General features: G+C 52.9%; 1 protein-coding gene across 3 annotated transcripts in view; it reads right to left on the bottom strand.

Annotated features, from left to right (window-relative positions):
- Positions 1 to 18,279, bottom strand: part of DGAT2 (diacylglycerol O-acyltransferase 2) — a 32,709-nt gene that overhangs the window by 5,905 nt on the left and 8,525 nt on the right. For 2 of the 3 annotated variants that reach the window (XM_072794666.1, XM_072794667.1), the window contains exons 2-4: positions 10,587 to 10,715; positions 5,505 to 5,612; positions 5,040 to 5,110 (exon numbers count right to left, since the gene is read on the bottom strand). In XM_072794666.1, coding sequence (XP_072650767.1) covers positions 5,040 to 5,110; positions 5,505 to 5,612; positions 10,587 to 10,715 — 308 coding nt within the window. Of the gene's footprint in view, positions 1 to 5,039; positions 5,111 to 5,504; positions 5,613 to 10,586; positions 10,716 to 11,471; positions 11,716 to 18,279 lie in introns of those variants that run through there. The other variant, XM_072794665.1, reaches the window with a different exon arrangement.

Raw genomic sequence — 18,279 nt, 5'->3', positions numbered from 1 at the left:
AATGTCAACAGCCTGTATTTTCCATGATTCTAGATTCGGGAACCCCTGGCTGGGGAAAGGACCTGGTGCTCAATTTGGGGTGCAGGGGTGCTGGTGGCTGACCCTGGGAAACTGAAATCTGAATCTTCAGGTGACAGAGACCCAAGGGCGATGGAGCAGATGGTGGCTGGCACCATTCCCAGCTCTGTAACTCTTGGGATGTGTGTGAGCCAGACCCCCTGAGTTTCACCCCCCATTGCTTGGGCCTTTGGTACTCTTTCTCTCACTTTGCCTTTGGCAAGCACATTAAAGCAGCTCAAAAACCCAACCAGCACTTTGCTGCCTGATACATAAACGAAAAACAGCAGCAGCCTAGGGATGCCTGGGTGGCTCAGTGGTTGAGCATCTGCCTTTGGCTCAGGTCATGATCCTGGGGTCCGGGGATCGAGTCCCGCATAGGGCTCCCTGGGGGAGCCTGCTTCTCCCTCTGTCTGTGTGTCTGCCTCTCTCTATCTCTCATGAGTAAATAAATACAATCTTAAAGAAAAAAAAAAAAAAAAACACAGCAGCAGCCTAAGCCATGACTATTGGGTAGGGGGCAGTGAGGGAGTCTAAAAGGGAGCCCGCAGTTTTACAGGAGCTTTGCCAGGAGACTGTTTTGAGATTTCACCTCCTGAAGAGGTGTACCCACAACACTAGCTTGCAGTAAAGCTAGAACCTGGAGCTGATTTCCACACGGTAGGAATGTGTCAAGGTAAGAGCTAAGGCAGCCAGCACCACACTGGTAATCTCTGGAACCACAGGCTGGGTCTGGAAGTCCAAAGCATAGAATGTGCTGGAAGAGCCCTGATCTAGGCTGGTCCTTTGATGGCAAGGTGGAGATTGAGACCTAGAGAAAGGAGTTGCCACTTCTCAGAGGTCACAGCAAATCCTCCTCCACCTCTAGACTGGGCCACCCAGCATGCTTTTCTCTGAGCCACTGGCATGAAGATGTGTCATCTGGTAGAAGCTTGGCTGGCTCTTTTTCTCTTCTTTTCTCTTTAATTATTTTTTTAGAGAGAAAGCGCATGCAAGCTGGGTGGGGAGGGGCAGAGAGAGGGAGAGAGAGAATCTCAGGCAGGCTTCAAGATGAGTGTGGAACCGTATGTGGGGCTTGATCTCACAACTCTGAGATCAGATCTGAGCCAAAATCAAGAGTCAGATGCTCAACCAACTGAGCCACCCAGGGGCTCCCTAGCTGGCTCTTTAAAACACCTCCCCCTCACCTTCACATCTCTGTCTGGTGGGGCATTTGCTAAGTGAGCTGCCTTGGGACACACTGCAAGTTAATGGCCCTTGGGGCAGTCCCCAGAAGAATGCAGGCTGATACAGCTTTGATCTGTCTTCAAGCCAGCCCTCAGGGCTGGACAGAGCATCCATTCTGGAGGGAGAAGGAAGGCACAGCTGATGAAGGCTCTGTTGACATGCTTGCTCTCATGGCAAAGTCTCAGGCCAAGGGACTGCACAGGCCAGGCTCACTGGCTAACATAAGCCTGGGACACATTCCTGGCAAGTCATTCCTCCCACTCCGCCTCCCAGGGTAGGAAGGGTGCTCAGATGGGCTTGTCCTATCTTGGCACCAAACAGACAAAGAAATTCAAAATCAGAGAGGAGCAGACTTGCCTGAGCTCACTCAGCATGGCACAGTAATGGAGGAACATGGGAGGAAAACATGGGCCCTGAAGTAGACAGCTTTGGTTCTTATACCAGCCCTGCTACCAACTTGCTTTGGGATCTCAGGACAGTCCCTCTTCTCTGGGCCTTAGTAGGACCATCTGGGAAATGAAGCAGATGGACAGATAGGTATTCTAAGCTCAGAGAACCTTTCCTGATCTCCTCTTCAAAGATCCTGCCTATAACTCAGGGATAGGGGACCTAGGTACTAGCACTCCTCTTTCAGGTACCTGGTGGTATCTGAAATCACATGACTGCTGCTATCACATGAGCCCTCCTGTGCTAGAAGGAATGTTCTTGGGGCTCACTGAGCTGCTCTGGTGGCAAAGAGCTATCCAAAGGAAGCGGGGGAAGTGTGAGCGGATGGTTACAGCTAGAGAGCCTTACATAATCACTGACAAGAGGCCAGGAAAATGGGGAGGGCCAGAAGGGCCACACAGAATACCACAAAGCGTCAGCTCTGACATCAGATCACCAAGACCAAACTCTCCCTGCACAAAAGAGCAGCCTGAGGATCAGGGGCTTGGCCAAGATGACCAATGAGAAAGAGCAGAGCTCAGGCCAAGGCTCCATGCCCTGGCATGCCTCAGGCCCAGGTTGGCTTTGGTCCTGGTGCCTGGGGCCCTCTCAGGGCCAGCTTCACAGGTGCCCTCTGGCTCCAACTCTGACTTCTTGGAACAGAGGTGTGAAAAGGGACACAGAATTTTGCTTGGTTCTTTTGGAAATGTGGAGATCAGAAGAGAAGGGCACCTGCTTATCCCAGCTCTGGTCAATGGTCACTGGGTATCCTGTTGGGTGAAGGGGGCTACTGGACTCAAGGAATCTTCCAGAGGGACAGGCTTCTCTGATCACTGCGGCCTACTCCCTGATGAAAGGGTCCCAACAGAGAGAAGAGGCTATAATCCCTGGCATCCACTCATAATTTATTACTTCTTATCATATGAACTGCTCCATTTTAAAAGTAAGGCTAAAAAAATAAATAAAATAAAATAAAAGTAAGGCTAATGAGGCTCAGCGAAATTGAGAAAATGTGCCTGCGGCCCCTTGGACAGAAAGTGACAAAGTCTAGCAGAATCCGCTAGGATGGTGAGCCCACCTAAGGGGTACCAGGGCCGACTCTGCTGTATTCCTGTGCCAAGCCCAGACCTGGACAGGGAACAATAGCTGCCGGTCAGTGAATAAAGTGACAGAGCAGGAGCTCAAACCAGGTCTCTAACCACAACCCAGGAAGTGGGGCTCAATCCAATGGGGAAATCTGGCATTGAATCTCTCCCAGGGAAACAGGCAGTAGGAATTCAGTGGGAAAGAGCCTAGGGCTTGGCTTCTAGTACTAATGCCAGCATGGACTTGTCGTGCAGCCTAAACCAGACTGTGCCCATTTTCAGGACTCAGTCTCCTCACTTCTAGAATGAGGAGGTTAAGTCTGATGATGCAGCATTGTTCCAGCAACAACAGCCTTGAATTCCTTGCAGCCAGAGAGTTGGGGTCAAGGAAAGGCAGGAGCAGGAACACTGACCCCAAGGATCCTGGGAAAACTGGCTCAGGCTGTGGCAGGCAGAAGGAGCTCCCTCCCAATACTGAGTGCAGCGGAGGAATGTAGGGTTACCCGGCCACCTCCTCTGGGAAGCATGCCAGGATGTCTCAGTCGCTGAGTCACAGCAGCAAACATACACCACCCTACACCATGCACACATTCATTCTCACACATGCTGCCTCCGCTCTTCAGACCCCACTGTCTTCTGCTGGATTACCCTAAGCAGCTAGGGTGTGCCAGTGTTGGGGTGCTCAGTGAGCTGGCCAGACAGGTGTTTCCCCTGCAGGGAAAAACCTCCAGGATTCTGCCACAATCCCCCAGCAATGCCCACATGCCCCAGGGCCCAGATGCCTCTGCCTTGCTAGCCTGGCTTGCAGACCACCGGCTGGGGGCCAGATAAAGATGAGAAAAGGTCCAGACCTAGTCATCATTTATCCTGTCAGGACCTTGAGGCTGGTCCCAAGAAGATAGGTGCTTAGAAGACCAGCATGGGGATCCCAGGGCAGCCAATGGTGCAGCAGGAAGTAAATGCAGAGACCAACCTAGTCTAAACTTGCTTCATATGGGGGGAGGGACGGTGCCTCACTCAGGGTCATACTGGGCTCTTCCAGCCTCCAGCCTCCAAACCCGAGAGAAGCCCAGTTCTCCATGCCATCTCCTATAGTTCTGCTGCACAGGGAGGCAGCACGCTGTGGTGGGGAGACTGCAGGATTCTGAAGCAGACAGCAAGTGGAATTTCAGCTCAAACTGCTACCAGCCTCATTCAGCTTTACTACACGCTGACCTGCAGGTTTTATTTCTGTGAAAAAGGGATAAAACAAATTCCCGCCTCACAGGGTACTGTGAAGGTTAAAGGGGACTCGTTGAGGAAAGGTGCTGGTTTCTAGAAAGCTCCCAATACATGGAGAGCCTCCTTCTCCACTCTACCTCCTCAATACTCCCCCGGCACCCCAGGCTTCTTCTCAAACTCAGGCGCCTAAGCGTTCATCTGTTTCCATGCCTCTTTAGTGCTGCTCATCTTTAAGATGGAGTTCTAGGAGTGCATCCTCCAGAAGCCTTCCCTGAGCTTCAGAACCAGGGTCTCACTCTTCTTTTACAGAACATCTAGTTTCCTGGGCCCTAATTCCCAGCATGAGCCCAGCAAGCCCCCTGCAACTGGCTGAGAAAAGTGGCATTTCATCAGAGCTTCAGAAGGAAAAGAAAGCCTCTCTCACCTACTGCTTTCAATTGTATCCGTGGTTCAGATCAGATGGACTTGAAACTACCTCAGTATTGCTCTTGATAAATCACTTCCATTTTAAGTTAGGCTTTTAATATTCACTGAAAGGCAGACAAGCAACGGCCGTAATATCTGCTATTATATGTGCCCTTTATATCACTAATGATCTCAGTGTCTGAAACATCTTTTAGATCCAAATGCTAGTACAAGTCTTGTTTCCCTAAGAAACTAGCATGCTTCTTCCTTTCCCTGAATAAAAACCAACAACTATCACGTTTCCCTTTTTGCCTTGGCTGCCGGGAAGCTAAGAGTTGACCACAAAGCTCAACTGCTGCAACTTTGTTGACCCTGATGGCTGAACTATACTAGAAGTCTTTCCCCTCAAGTCTCGATTTTTGTTTTTAGCTGGTATGACATTGTATGTATCCTAAATTGCCTCAAATACTGCATAAAGTGAGATAGAATATGAACAGATTTCATAGTGGAAGGGGGTCACTCGGCCCATGTGGTAACCGCAGATGCGTGAGTTAAAGCTTGAGCTCAGATTTCCCTGTCCATTCCCACCCCCCCAAGAGAATACCCGCACGGCTTTACCTGGATGGGAAAGTAGTCTCGAAAGTAGCGCCACACAGCCCAGTTTCGCACCCACTGTGACCTCCTGCCACCTTCCAGGGAACAAAATACAGTGTCGGGAAGGAGCGGGAGTGGGGGGTGGGTGACATTTGGGCAAGGCAGAGAAGACAGAGCCAGCATGAACCCTGAGTTAGGGGCCTGTCATGGTGTGGGCCATTGCCCGCCCGCCCGCCCCCCCCCGCCCTTCCACCTTCGATCCCTCAAGTTATGCGAACCCTTAATTGGGTGTGAGCTCCTCTGAGCACCAGGATGGTGCCCTCAGAGGGGCTTTCAACACCCCCACCCACCCCACCCCCTGGCCTAGCTCCACAATTCTCACCTAGCAGGTGCTAAGTAAAAAGGGAAGCACCCACTTTGAGGAACCTCAGCTTGCACAGGAGGAAGTGTCCCAAGGGCAGGGGGGTGGGCTGAGGAGCTTGCTCCTACCTTTCTTGGGCGTGTTCCAGTCAAACGCCAGCCAGGTGAAGTAGAGCACCGCGATGAGCCAACAGTCGGTGCAGAACGTGTACATGAGGATGGCGCTGCAGGCCACTCCTGGGGGGAAAGCAGATGGCCATGGGTCATGCCCCACCCTCCCTGGGTGGGCCTCAGTGTGCCCTCTGGGCACAGACTCATCAAGTGACATGGCTTTGGCACAGCTGGGGCCATGGGCAGAGGCAGCCTACAGCCACAGCCTGGGGAGAATGAGGCTCCCGGGGACTGTAACCTCATCTCCTAGATTCTCACAGACGTTCCTGGTGGCGAGCAGCTCATGGGCTCCATGTGGTCTGGGCAGAACACTGGGAAAGCCATCCTTCCAGCTGTTCTTTCTGTCCCCTCCTTGCAAGTTCTCCCCACCCCAGTGCTCACCACAGTTACTGTGGACACAGGGAGGGACCACCAACCGAGTGCTCTACATCTCAGGACTTGGGCTGAGCCACTGTCTCAACTGTGTGTGGGGGGAGACTTTATCCCATTTTGGAGATAAGAACACTAAGGCTCCAGAAGAGGTAATGTGCCCAAGGTCACTCAGCAGGACAGTGGCAAAGTCAGGATTCAAACTCAAGTTGGGCCAGTAAATCCATAATCTGCACTAGGCTTTAGAAGTCCACCAAAAATTAGAAGGCCCAGATTGCCACCAGAGGGACCTGACAGAGGTGGATCCCTGCCCCAGGGGGAGGGCCAGCCCTTTCTAACATAACAGAGCAGCAGGCCAGAGGCCAGAGCCCAACAGGTCCCCTTGCAAAAACCACAGCGGGGCCCTCAGAAGATGCTCTGGGGCCAGCTGCCACACGGTCACTCCGTTCTGGGTCTTCCGACTCTAACGTTGAATAATGTGGCTCAGAAAGGAAGGAAAATCTGTACTAGAGCTGGCTTACCTAGCCCTCACAGGGCTGGCCTGATGAGGCCATCTGGTTGGCCCCTGGAAGCCCTCATCAGGGCCTCTATCCTCCCATTTTTACCCAGCCTTCAAGGTCTAGCCCAGACTAGATCTCTCCAAGAACCATTCTCCAGTCTCACACTACTTTCCCATATGGATCTCTCACCTCTGAATTCTCTGCACTAGGGGAGGGGGGGATATCTTCTTTGCCCCTTGACACTCAGCACAGGGCTGGGGGCAGCAGGTGCTCACCCTTGGTAGAAGCATGGCTTCCATCCAGCACCCTCCCCACCGCTCAGGGAGGGAAGTCAACCCTGGTCACTTTATGTTCACTGCCGCTCTCAAGATAGCTGTACTGTTTTTAGCTGCCTTGGATGAGGTTAGCTCAGGAGTAGAAGAGGACTGCATTGTGGACAACAAGGGACCACCATTTTCCTGTTCCTAGGCTCATAGAGAGTCCATCTGGCCCTCCCCCCTCCCTTGGGAAACCAGCAGAAGCTCAGCACAGCAGGAGGAAGAAAGAGCATGGGATCCAGAGCCACACAGCCCTAGAGTACCCATGGCCAGCACAGTGACCAGGCATCCAGCTTTCCCGGACCAGCTCAGGAGTGTCATGTCACAGATAGGGAAGATAAGACCCTAGGGAAGCATTCACAGCCTACCAAGTCATTCACACTGTTGAGCAGTTTGCATTTGGTCCCCTTTCTCAGGCTTGGGAAAAGGGCCTTCCCAGCCCCCTAGACTCCACAGGTATCCAAGCTCCTTCAGAGGCCAGGTGGATTCTCCAGGTAGACCTGGGCAGGGCCCTGAGGTTCAGGCTAGAGTCTAAGCAGCCTGAAAAATCTAGCTGCCATCAAACCTCCAATTGTCCTAAGGGATATAGGGACCAGCAGGGGCTGAGCCGCAGGCCCCCCGCCCCAGCCTCAAAGTCTGAGCTCTCTGGGAAGATGGGAACCCCTACCTACCATTCACACACTGGTGCTACGGCAGCCTGTTTGGAGGAAAGGAGAACTAGCTGTGAGTCCAGGGACCATATTCCAGTTCTGGACTTTCTCAGCCCAGGTGACCTGCTCCTCCTAACCCTCATGGGCCCACAGCCCCTCTCTCCTAGCACGCACAGGACTCCCTCCTGTACACAGCCCTCCAGCCCCTGAGCTCCCTGGGAGCTGGAATGCTGATTCACCTCGCCAGCTCCAGAAACCAACCCAGGAAACCAACCCCGTTTATTGAGCAAAAAATGAGCTGAACCTGCCAAATGGCCTTTCTCAGAGCCTGTTCCTAGTCCTCTGAATGAGGGGCTCCCTGCTTCATCTTCGTAGGCCACAGAGTGGCAGCTGGCAGCCCCATCACAGGGTCCTGGAGGTGTAAACAACTACTGAAAGAACCTACTGGCTCCATGCACGGAAGGCCCAGGACCAATATCATAGTCACCTTTGCCCCATGTCTTGGTGAAGCTGGTGATTCAAAAGTCTGGTCACAGAGGCCTGTGAGCAGGGTGGCCTGTGACAGCTCAGCGACAGGGAGAAAGCAGGGCCCTCGAAGAGAGTGGGCTTGGATTAGCCCTGCCACTCACTGGCTGTGGCCCCTCCCTGAGCCTCAACGTCCTCACAGGGTGCTGGGAAAATTAAACAACATGATGTGAAAGAGAAGAGAACACACAGCCAAGTGTTCCATCTGGAGATCCATGGACTGGATGGGGAACAAGATGACACCTTAATTTTCACCCATCTATTAGGAAAATTTAGTATTTCCTTCATTTATGCATATAAAGGACCACAGCAATATTAGCAGTACAGGTTGACTGACCCCAATAGAAAACGAAAGTGAAAAAAAAAATAAAAGAAAAGTGTTTTCATATGACATTTATAGCAGTAGCAGAGATCTTCAAAAAATCACTTCCTCTCATAAACGATTAAGAATAATAGCAACCATTACATCTGCCACTAGATCTTTTTATTTAACGTAATAAGAAGCACAGGTATTACTGCATGCCTAATATTTCTTAATTGTGTATGTACATATTTACACTTCAATATCACTAGTTTCCTTTGGAACCCAATGTACTTTGTATTACACATTTAAAAACATTAAGGAAGGTTTATTGCCTTTATCAGAATGTCAGAGAGATCCATTGCACAAAAATGATAGTCAGTCTGTTCAGATGTAGGCCAGTGGGGCCACAGCTGCCTTGCAACACCAGATGAGCCTCCGCTGGCAGATCTGGGTGGGAGCGGGAAGGAGTGGCTGGGGCTGCTCTGGGCAATAATTAGCAGCCGCTCAGCAGACCTGCCCATCCGAGCAGGCTTGACTCCCACCTACACAAGGGCGTTGGGAAGATGCTGGGCCAGTTTCTGGGCTATGGTGGACTTGATCAATTGCTAACCTACAGCTTGAGGCCAGGCCCTGTTGCATACTGCATGGGTCTGACCCACTGAGACAGGGCTAACAGCGGCTGCTGGGTGCAAATGGGGACTTAGGGAGCTGGTGCTGCAGACTGCACAGACATCTGGGAGGCTGTAGTCCATGGGGTCTTGTCCTGGTCCCACTCCTTCCTCATTCTGGACAAGTCTCTGCCCTCCTGGGCTCTCTGCTCTAGGATCCTAATAAGCAGCCCAAAGTAGGCCAAGGTGGAGGTTTGAGCCCTAAGGGAGTCAGTTTAATTTACTCTGTTCCCCAGACCTGTGTTTATCCTATTGGAGGCCATATGTTTCTATAAGAATCTGAGGATGGTAATTGCCCTTCACCCCAGAAAAAGGTACATATATTCTCACATACAATTTTTCACCTAATTTTGGGGGGTTGTGGCCCTCTCCCTAAAATCTACACTTGGGCCAAAGCTGAAAACTGGTTCAGACCAGGCCCACTAATTCGGAGCTCTCCAGTAAGGTGGGCTCCCCGGCAGGCACTCTGGGCTTCCACCCAAATCCCAACTATGCCACTTGATGAGCTTCACAGTCTCAGAGAGTCACTGCATAGTCTCAGAGAGTCACTGAAGCTCTATAAATTTCTACTTCCTTGTCCATGAAGTAGAAAGGGAAAGACACATTGAGGGGGCTTGACAAACAGCACCCTGCCCCCTCCCTCTGCTGTGCAAAGGAAGGGAGGGGCAGCATGGAACAGCCGTGGAAATGTGGTCTCAGAGGTCTCCATGCCTTGGCACTGATATGGAACTCCTGATGATCCCCATCAGCCCGGATAATCCTCAAGAGTGCTGTGCCCAGAAGGACTCTCCCACAGACAAGGGAATGTGCTCTGTGATGCTCTGCTCTGACAGGCCAGGAGGCCTCTCATTACGCCAAGAACACAGGGGTGGGTAGAAGAAGTAAGGCTGCTGGGAGAGCAGGGGTTGGCCCATACGTGGGCTCTTTCCTCCTCCCAGACAATCCACCATGGCCTGACCCTGGGCTGGGTAGCAAGTCAGGGAGGGAGATGGGAACTAAGCTGAACCTGCGGGTGTAGCCATGGTGGAGGGGGGGTTGAGAGAAAAGAAGGAAGCTTTTAATGGGCCCAGGGGAGCAGGTAGGGACCTCATCCAGCAGAGGGTGCTGACAACTGGGAGCAGGGTTTGAGGGCATGTCCCAACAGCAGCTGCCATATAATGGGGGCCCACCGTGACCAGGCCCTGTGCTGCATGTTCTCATTCCTTACCTTCAAGTCCCACAAAGGCCCTGTGAAGAAGGCAGCACTTTTGCTTCATTTGAAATGAGGAAATTAACTTTTAAAGAGCTCCAGGTCTCAGAGCTTGTCTGAGCTTGGGTCAGCACTCAAACTGGTACCAACCATACCACACTAAGGCAAAGCAACACACCTGCTGGAAAATGTTTGCGGGTAAGGCAGGGTAGCATGTGGGAAAAGCAGAGGCTTTGAGGGTCCTAGAGACCTGGATTCAAATCTGGGTGACTTGGGACAAGTTACTTACCTTATGTGAGAGTTGGGTTTCCTATCTGTAAGAGGGGACCCATATCACCACCTCCCACTGCATCTGGGTCCTCACGCATGGCTAGGGGGATAGAGTATTTGACCTGGCACCCAAAAGGTGGTAAGGGCTGGAGGATGCTCTTCCCCTTCACCTCTGCAGAGCAGAGCTCCTGCTCTAAGCTCTGCTGAGGAGGACCCTGCCTGCCCTCACCCTCTGAGCCCCAGCTTACCAAGCACAAGGAAGGACAGGACCCATTGTAGCACCGAGATGACCTGCAGCTGCTTTTCCACCTTGGACCTATTGAGCCAAGTGATGGAGAAGAGGTCCTGGAGGGCGGAGAGGATGCTGGAGCCAGTGCCTGCAGCAGAGGGGAGAGGTCAGCCTGTTGCCACGCTTTCTTCCAGCCTCAGATCCCCAGGACCAACCCATCTGCACAGACACCTCCCACAGTGTGAGAGGAGCATGGGCCACAAAATCAGACAGACCTGGGTTCAAATGCAGATTTGCCTGCCACCCAGTAGCTTTGTCATTCTGGGCTGTTTATACGCTTCCCCGTGTCCTAGCTTTAATATGTACCTATTGGGAATGGTGTTCCCTTCACCGGGTCATTTTGGAGACCAGATGAAGTATCCAAAGAGGCTGGGGTGGGGGTAAGCTTTTCATAATTGCCAGTTCTCTTCCCTCTCCTCCACCCCAATCAAACTTCTGTCCTTATCCTTTATTTGGATCTTAGTACAAATATTTAACCTTTGCTATCTATGCCTGTGAGGCCAAGGACAGAGGGTCAATATCCACTTTGCAATGTTTTTTTCTCTAAGTGTACTTTGAGAACCCCAATCCCCGCCCCCTCCCATCCCCAGGACCCCTTTCCCAGCAGGCTGAGCCATCTTGTCCTCACACCAACACCACCACTACCACCACCATTGCCACCTTTAGAGGAATTTCCACTTTCGGCTTCAACTCAGGGCCTAGAGAGGAATCAGGTGGGAGCTTTTGCTTCCCCCAAAGGACCCAGAGGCCAGTGAGCTTCGAGAAGCCTGGGATAGTGAGGGCCACAATTATGTTTGCTACCAAGCAGCTGCCAAGCCTAGAAGTTAGGACAGGATGCACCTACTTAATTGGCTGTTTGGATCTGCTCCCAGCATGATGCCCTGGACTCCAGTGGCTGGTAGGCAGTGGGGCCAAAAAGCCTGGTAGTGGAAGGAGAGGCAGCCCTGGGGAAGATCATAGGTGAGGTTCCTAATCATAGCCCCACTCCTTCCAGCAGCTGGGCCAGAGGAAGAGGGCCACTTCCAACCCCCATGTCTACTGAGCACCAACTGCATGCTCTTCACCCTCTTCATCTTCACTGCGTGCCTACTAGATGCTGCTCAAACATTCCTTCACACCAGACACTCTGCAAGGCCCAAGAACTGAGTCACAATGCTGTCCTTGAGGGTTTCATGACCTTTCACACTGGCCTACTCCTGGGAGAGGGGGTTAGGGGCTTACACTCGAGCCTTTGCATTTCTTCAAAATCTAGAGAGCAACAAGGTCACAACAGAGTTAGGAAGGGACATAAACCTCACTGGCTGAAAGTTAACTTTTAGGAGACACACAGATAACACCAGACCTCAAGGCAGGCACACCAGTCCTATCTCCTGTACCTAGTCTAATGGATCAGAAGAAGGGGGCATGGTCCAGCAGAAGAACTAGACACTAGTGGAACCTTGGTTCCACTCAACAAGCAAGACCTCAAGGGCTCCCGGTCATATCCTCAGTGCATGGCACCTATGGGTGCTCAGTAACATCTACCACTTTGCAGGTGTAACTGGGTGGAAGGGGTAGTATGTAAACACAAAAGCAAATGAAGCTGGGCCACAGAGGCATAACAGACATTTTGCCATAAGTGCTCCTTGGCCCTCTAAATGAAAATCCTACCACCAGAGGCCCTTTCTACCTCCACACCTCCCCAAAACCCATGCTGGAGCCTGAGACCCTTCCTTTAGGATCATCTAATAGGGCCCAACAGGATCCTCAGGTGACTGAGGGGCACTCATTTGCGAGGGTTACCCAGTCAGTAGGAAGTAGAGCCAGGGCTAGAACACAGATTCCTGCTCCCTGCTCAGGGAACTTCCCTTTTCTCCAAAGCAGGTGCCAAGCACAAAGGGCTCTTGTATATAGGACACTGCAGGTCTGAGGTAGGTTATGTTCAGGGCCTGGTAAACCTGTACAGAAGTAGGGAAAGACCTGTGTAGATGTGTGGGGGAGAGAAGTAAGGCCCAAGCACAGGCCTGAATCCCTGATCCCAGGGCTAGCCTGCCAAGTCATGACTTTGCAGCTCCCCCCACCCCGGCCCCCAGGCTGTGTTAGATGAAGTGAAGCAGGAGCCATGGCGCTAAGGGTAGGTAAGTCCCTGCTCTGGGTCTGGGGCAGACTAGGTGCCCTGGCTGAAAAGAAGACAGAATGTACTCCAGCACCTTCCTATTCAAAGTGGGACTTGGGCACTGTTTAGAAATGTAGGATCTGGGACTCCATGCTGGATCTACCATATTGAAATCTGCATTTTAACAAAGATCCTCAGCCCAAGTCTCAGGTAGGGCCAGTCTGGAGCAGGGAAGGAGGCAGGGGGAAGAGCTGCAGGCCTCCACTTTCTGCTAGGCAGGGAATAAAAGGAAATGAAGGGAAGGGCATCAGACATTGCTTCGTGTGACCTATTCCTACTGCAGACAGGACCCTGAGGCCAGCAGCATGAGGAGCGCTTAAGGAACGTTCTCGCCAGCCAGCCCCTGCTTTGGGTCAGGGCCAGCCAACTGGTTCCATTCATCATACGGAGCTCTCCTGCATGGAGAGGGATTGCCCAGTAATTCCACACCGGTGACATATCTTCCATCGAAACAACCGAAAAGACAAATTCTTCCTAATGCCTAATCCAAATCCATCTGCTTAATTTACTAGCGGTCTCTCACAATTAGATACGGTCAGAGTGCAGGAGGGGATGTGACCCTCACCTTATTAACCAGACGGGAAGAAGGGGCCTAAAGAACTTGCCCCAGCCCCATGGCAAGTGGTGAGAGGCAGGTTTTTTCTACACTGCCCAGCTTGTTCTCACTCTGCCTTACTCCAACTACCATCCACAGCCCGTTCTGCAACAACATAGGAAATGCCAAGTCCACTAAGGCATGACAGGTGTTTCTGTGGAAGTCAGAGTAAGAGGCTGCCCAGAGAGGGAGCCCAGGGTGAAGCTGCCACTCTGTTCCTCGGGCCTGACCCACTCGGCTGCCTCCAGGCCAGACCATCCCTACCTGGCTGACTGCAGAGTCCAGCCCTGGAGCTGGCCTGCCCATGACACTGAACTCCAGCCCCAGTGGAAGCCCCGAATGGACCTAAGAGACGCTGAGTCATTGCTCCTCTGCCCAGAAAATCCCTCCTTGCTGTGCCCACCTGACGAGACCCTGACAATGAGATGAGGCAGCTTGTCCTTCAAAACCCAGAAAGTGTAAGCCTTTGGAGAGGGGTTGTCATTCTTTCTCTGGGATTATAGACGCTAAAGGCCAAGCAAACCTGGAACTGTCAGAAGCCATCCTACCTGCCCCCTGTCCATGGAGAGAACCTATCTGGAATGAAGTCAGGAGAGGCCCACAGAATAGAAAAATAAGGGAGAGGAAAGAAGACCCCCTCTGGGTCCCACCGCCCCTCACCTTGTACTAGCTGCTGATTATAAATCCATTCTCCCAAGATGGAGCCAGACCTGGGTCTGATCTACATCTAGGTTTCCAGTGGCCTGCCAGGGCCTGACCTGGAGCAAACACTGCAAAGATTTGCCGAGTGAGAGAAAGAACTGGTCTCTGTTCGGGCTGTTCCTCAGGCTCCCTAGCCCCTCTCTTCACAGTTGGGTGACAGGTGCGCTGCCCACATGGCCCACACAGCACTGTCACAGGCACCTTGATCCCTCACTGTGGCATCATCACTCCTATTTTGATGATGATAAAAAAGTGACAGGGCCAAGGTTACTCGGCCAGAGTAGCATAGCTGGACTCCATTCAGGTCCGACCTCTAGGCTTGGGTTCTTTCTGTTCCCAGATGGCAGGTCTCTCCAAGTTCCTTCTCTCTTCTTCCCACAACAAAGTAGGGGGAAGCTGAGAGGGGACAGGGTTTTGGGTCATGGGCCAGACCAGGTGAAATGGCAGCATGCCTTGAGGTTTCGGTCCCAGTTCCGCCACTGACACCTGTGTGACTCTTACTTCTCTGGGCTTTGGTTCCTCCATCTCTACAGTGAGGGTGGGGAGGATGAATCCTACAATCTCTTTGCTGCACTCTGGTGTCTGTCCTGGGGACAGACCTAGAGGCTCACTGCCCAGCAACAGTCCTGGTATGGCTGGCCAGCGGATGGGAAGCACCCCCAGGTCACAGCTGGCCCTCACCACTCAGCCGTCAGCACCTCTTCTGCCCAGGCTGTGGAAGAGGCTGATGTGGATGCCAGTGTTGCAATCAGATGCCACACTGTCACCACCTTCACACTTAGCCTGACTGTCCCCAGGTCTGGGGGCGGGGGAGCGGGCTGGCAGGGAACCTCAGCATCTAGCTGAGTCTAGTCTGCTCTCACACCACCCTCTCCCGGCCTCCCTGACCACAGAGCACCCTCCGTGCCCACTGGCCACCCTGCTCCGCCAGTGTCTCCTGGGTGCCAGGGCTCACACCAATTCATCTATGTGCCCAGAGCCCTGCACAGGGCCCAGTGAGAGAAGGTGCTCAGAAGGTGCTTGCACGTGAACGAAGACCCATGAGCCACAGAGGCAGTAGGAGGCCTGGATGTCCAAGTCAGACTGAGCGGCCTGAGCAGGAGTTTCCCACTGCAATGGGAACAAAATGCACTACCTACGTATCTTTTTCTCAGGGAGGGAGACAAGACAGACCATAGAGTAACTTCACTAGTCCTGTGAAGAAATGTCCCCAACAGCGCATTCAAACAGCTGCTCCCAGGCACCATCTCTCTCACCACTTACTTTACACAGCTCATTATTCCTAGATTGATGGAGGGCAGAGGGAGTAGAGCTGCCAGGGAAGCCAGAGCAGTTCTCTCATCCCCAGAAAGAAGGCCCCCCATCTATCTGGGTTTCAGAGTCCCAGAGCACTCCCCAGGAAGGGGATGGGCAACTCCATTTCACAGAGATGGAAACTGAGGTGAGGTGAAGCCAAAAGAGGTTGGAGTCAGGGTACTGGGTAGCTAGGACTCAAGGCTGGAATGTGGGCTCTGCGTCCCTCATCATTCCCATGATGCCAAGCTATTGAGGGCGGGTTCACACTACACAAGCCAGTGCACACCCAGCGCACACCCAGACTTCAGGAACATACTCTTACTTAAGGGAGGGCTACCTGCTTGGCCTCCAACCATGCCCCAACCCTCCCAGGGACATCATCCCACAGACTGGCTGTGCAAGGGATGCCAACCCCCCACCCGCAAGCTCCCACAAGTCTGGCTGCCGCCACCAGGGCTAAGCCAGAGCTGCCTATATGGCGGTGGGGCCCAACCCCATCAGTCGCAGAGCTTAGGCTGGGGTGGCGGTGGGAATGGCTGTGTGAACACTTCCTTGCCCAACATCTGATAGCAGAGTGACCAGGAAGGCCGCACCCAGGCTGATGAAACCAGGGTTTCCTGGGCTTCCCCTTCCACATGCCAGAGTGGGGTAGGATCTGAGCTCTAACCCCCTTAATCTGAGGGAGGTCTCTTGGCCAGCTCTGCCCCCACGTGGCTCTGTGACTTGAGACAAGTCACCCAGCCTCCCTCAGCTTCGGTGTCCTCATCTGTAAAATGAGGAGGATAATCCCCACCTCATAGGATTGTTGGGATGACAAGAAAAAGGAACAGTGCATGGGAGGTACATTCGGCATATGTCAGGTGATCAGATGGCAGCTACCGCCATCGCTTCTACCGCGGACCACAGTGACAAGGGGTGGGAGAAGTGAGCCAACAGAGTCTGTCAGGAAGTGACAGCCCCGAGGCAGTGCGTTATGAGAAGAGGGGGCTGAGCGAGGGGGTGCCGGCAGGGGAGGCTCCAGGGGGCAGCAAGGCCTTGGAGACAAGACCCAGGAGGTGAGGGGAAGGCAAGCAGGCGCTGTGACTGTGGCATCTGTGGGAATGAAGGCTCTGAGGCAGCCATAAACAGCTGGCTTAATGACCCAGGGGTTCACATTTACCGAAAACGGAAGCTGAAAATAGAGAAGCTGGGAATGGCCTGAGGAGCCAAAAGTGGCCTCCTGGAGAAGGTGGGCCGCGGCAGAGGCCAGGCTTGAAGCCTACAGCACTGAGGAGGTGCCAGGCACTGAACTAGGCACCAGGGAAACCACAGTGAGCACAGCAGATAAAGCCGCACTTGTTCAGGGGCTGGAATCCAGCTCAGGAGAGATAAAGCACCTACACGTAAATGTGTGACGTGATGCCAGATGAGAGCGCTGAAGATAAATAATGTGGGATGATGAGCTAGAAGGGGAGCAAGAGGATCCTCCATGAGGAGGCAGGAGCACATATGGACAGCCATGGGTCATGCTGCGGGGTGGCTCCCACTGCTTCCTCCACTCACCTTCACTATTGGCCCCTCGGGGGGGGAGGAGGGCTTCCAGGCTGGAAAAGGTGCAGAGGACAGGAGGCTGGGCGTCAGGAGAACCTGGCCTCTAACCAGCAGGAAGTGTAGCCTTGGTGAGTCACTTCCTGTGCAAGCCTCAGTTTCCTCATCTGTGCAGTGGGGCGAAGACCCACCTCGCCAGATTTTGTGAGACTTAAATGAGATGGTGTATAGGCAAGAGCTTCATAAAAACTACAGAGCTGGGTGAATGCTAGGTAATTATCAAGTGGGCCTTGGTTTTGGCTCCTGTCTAATGGGTATAACAACCCCTGCCCTGCCTGGAAGCAGAGGTGTTGACATCAGCACACGTGAGATTCAAACCCTGGCTCTGACTCTTGCCTGCTGTGAGACCCTGAAAGCCACATCCTTGTCTGAGACTCCATGTCTTCCTTAGTTATAATTCAGGATTGTGGTGAGGAATCTAAACAACTTATAAAAAAACCAAAGAGTGTCTGGCACACCTGATAAAGCCTAGGAAGATGCCAGTGAGGTCACAGAGATGTGAATAGCCTCCAAGGGCTTCTTTTAAAGTATTTTTTTAAGATTTTATGTATTCATTCATGAGACACACACAGAAAGGCAGAGACATAGGCAGAGGGAGAAGCAGACTCCCTGCGGGGAGCCCATTGCGGGACTCGATCCCAGGACCGTGGGATCATGCCCTGAGCCAAAGGCAGATACTCAACCACTGAGCCACCCAGATCCCCCACCTCCAGGGGCTCCTTGAGGAGGGAAGTCATCTTGCTCATGTCCTCAGCCCCAAGGATGTCACACCTGGGCCCACCTGGACCTAAGTTCTGCCCTCAGACATCAGTGGCCAAATGGACAGTGAGGAAGTTGCTCCAAAGAGGCTGGGTTCTAGTCTGCACAGAGGCAGAGAGATGGACATACTGACCTTGGCAGACCCCTCCAGTGCCAGGGAGGCCCAGGAAGCTAGGCTGAGTGCCTAACAGATGCTACTTCTTCAAGGCCAGAGGCAAGTTCTCTTCTCTGGCCCCTGATGGGTACCTTCCAGCAGGTACCCAGTCCTCGTCCACCAGAGTCCTAGTCCATGCCAGGGCTCCTGTAAGTCTTACACACAAAGTACCTCACCACATGCTCAGCCAGATACTCTTTCCTTCCAGGAAGACTCTCACACTTTTACCCTTGCCTACAGCCCCCCCCCCCCCCCCCCCAGCTAGTGTCCTGTCACCTTCAGATCCAATCTGGTTAGTCCTTCAGCTCATACTTGGTAGATACCGCCAGTGCTGACCCCTCAGAGACTTTTCTCAACCTTCCTGGCTTTCCTGGCTGACTCTTCCCCAGGGAAGCCGACCTCAC

This window comes from Canis lupus, chromosome 23 (assembly GCF_048164855.1).
Source record: "Canis lupus baileyi chromosome 23, mCanLup2.hap1, whole genome shotgun sequence".
Taxonomy (NCBI): Eukaryota; Metazoa; Chordata; class Mammalia; order Carnivora; family Canidae; genus Canis; species Canis lupus.
Note: the sequence above shows the minus strand (reverse complement) of the source record. Positions and strands in the feature narration are given on the sequence as shown.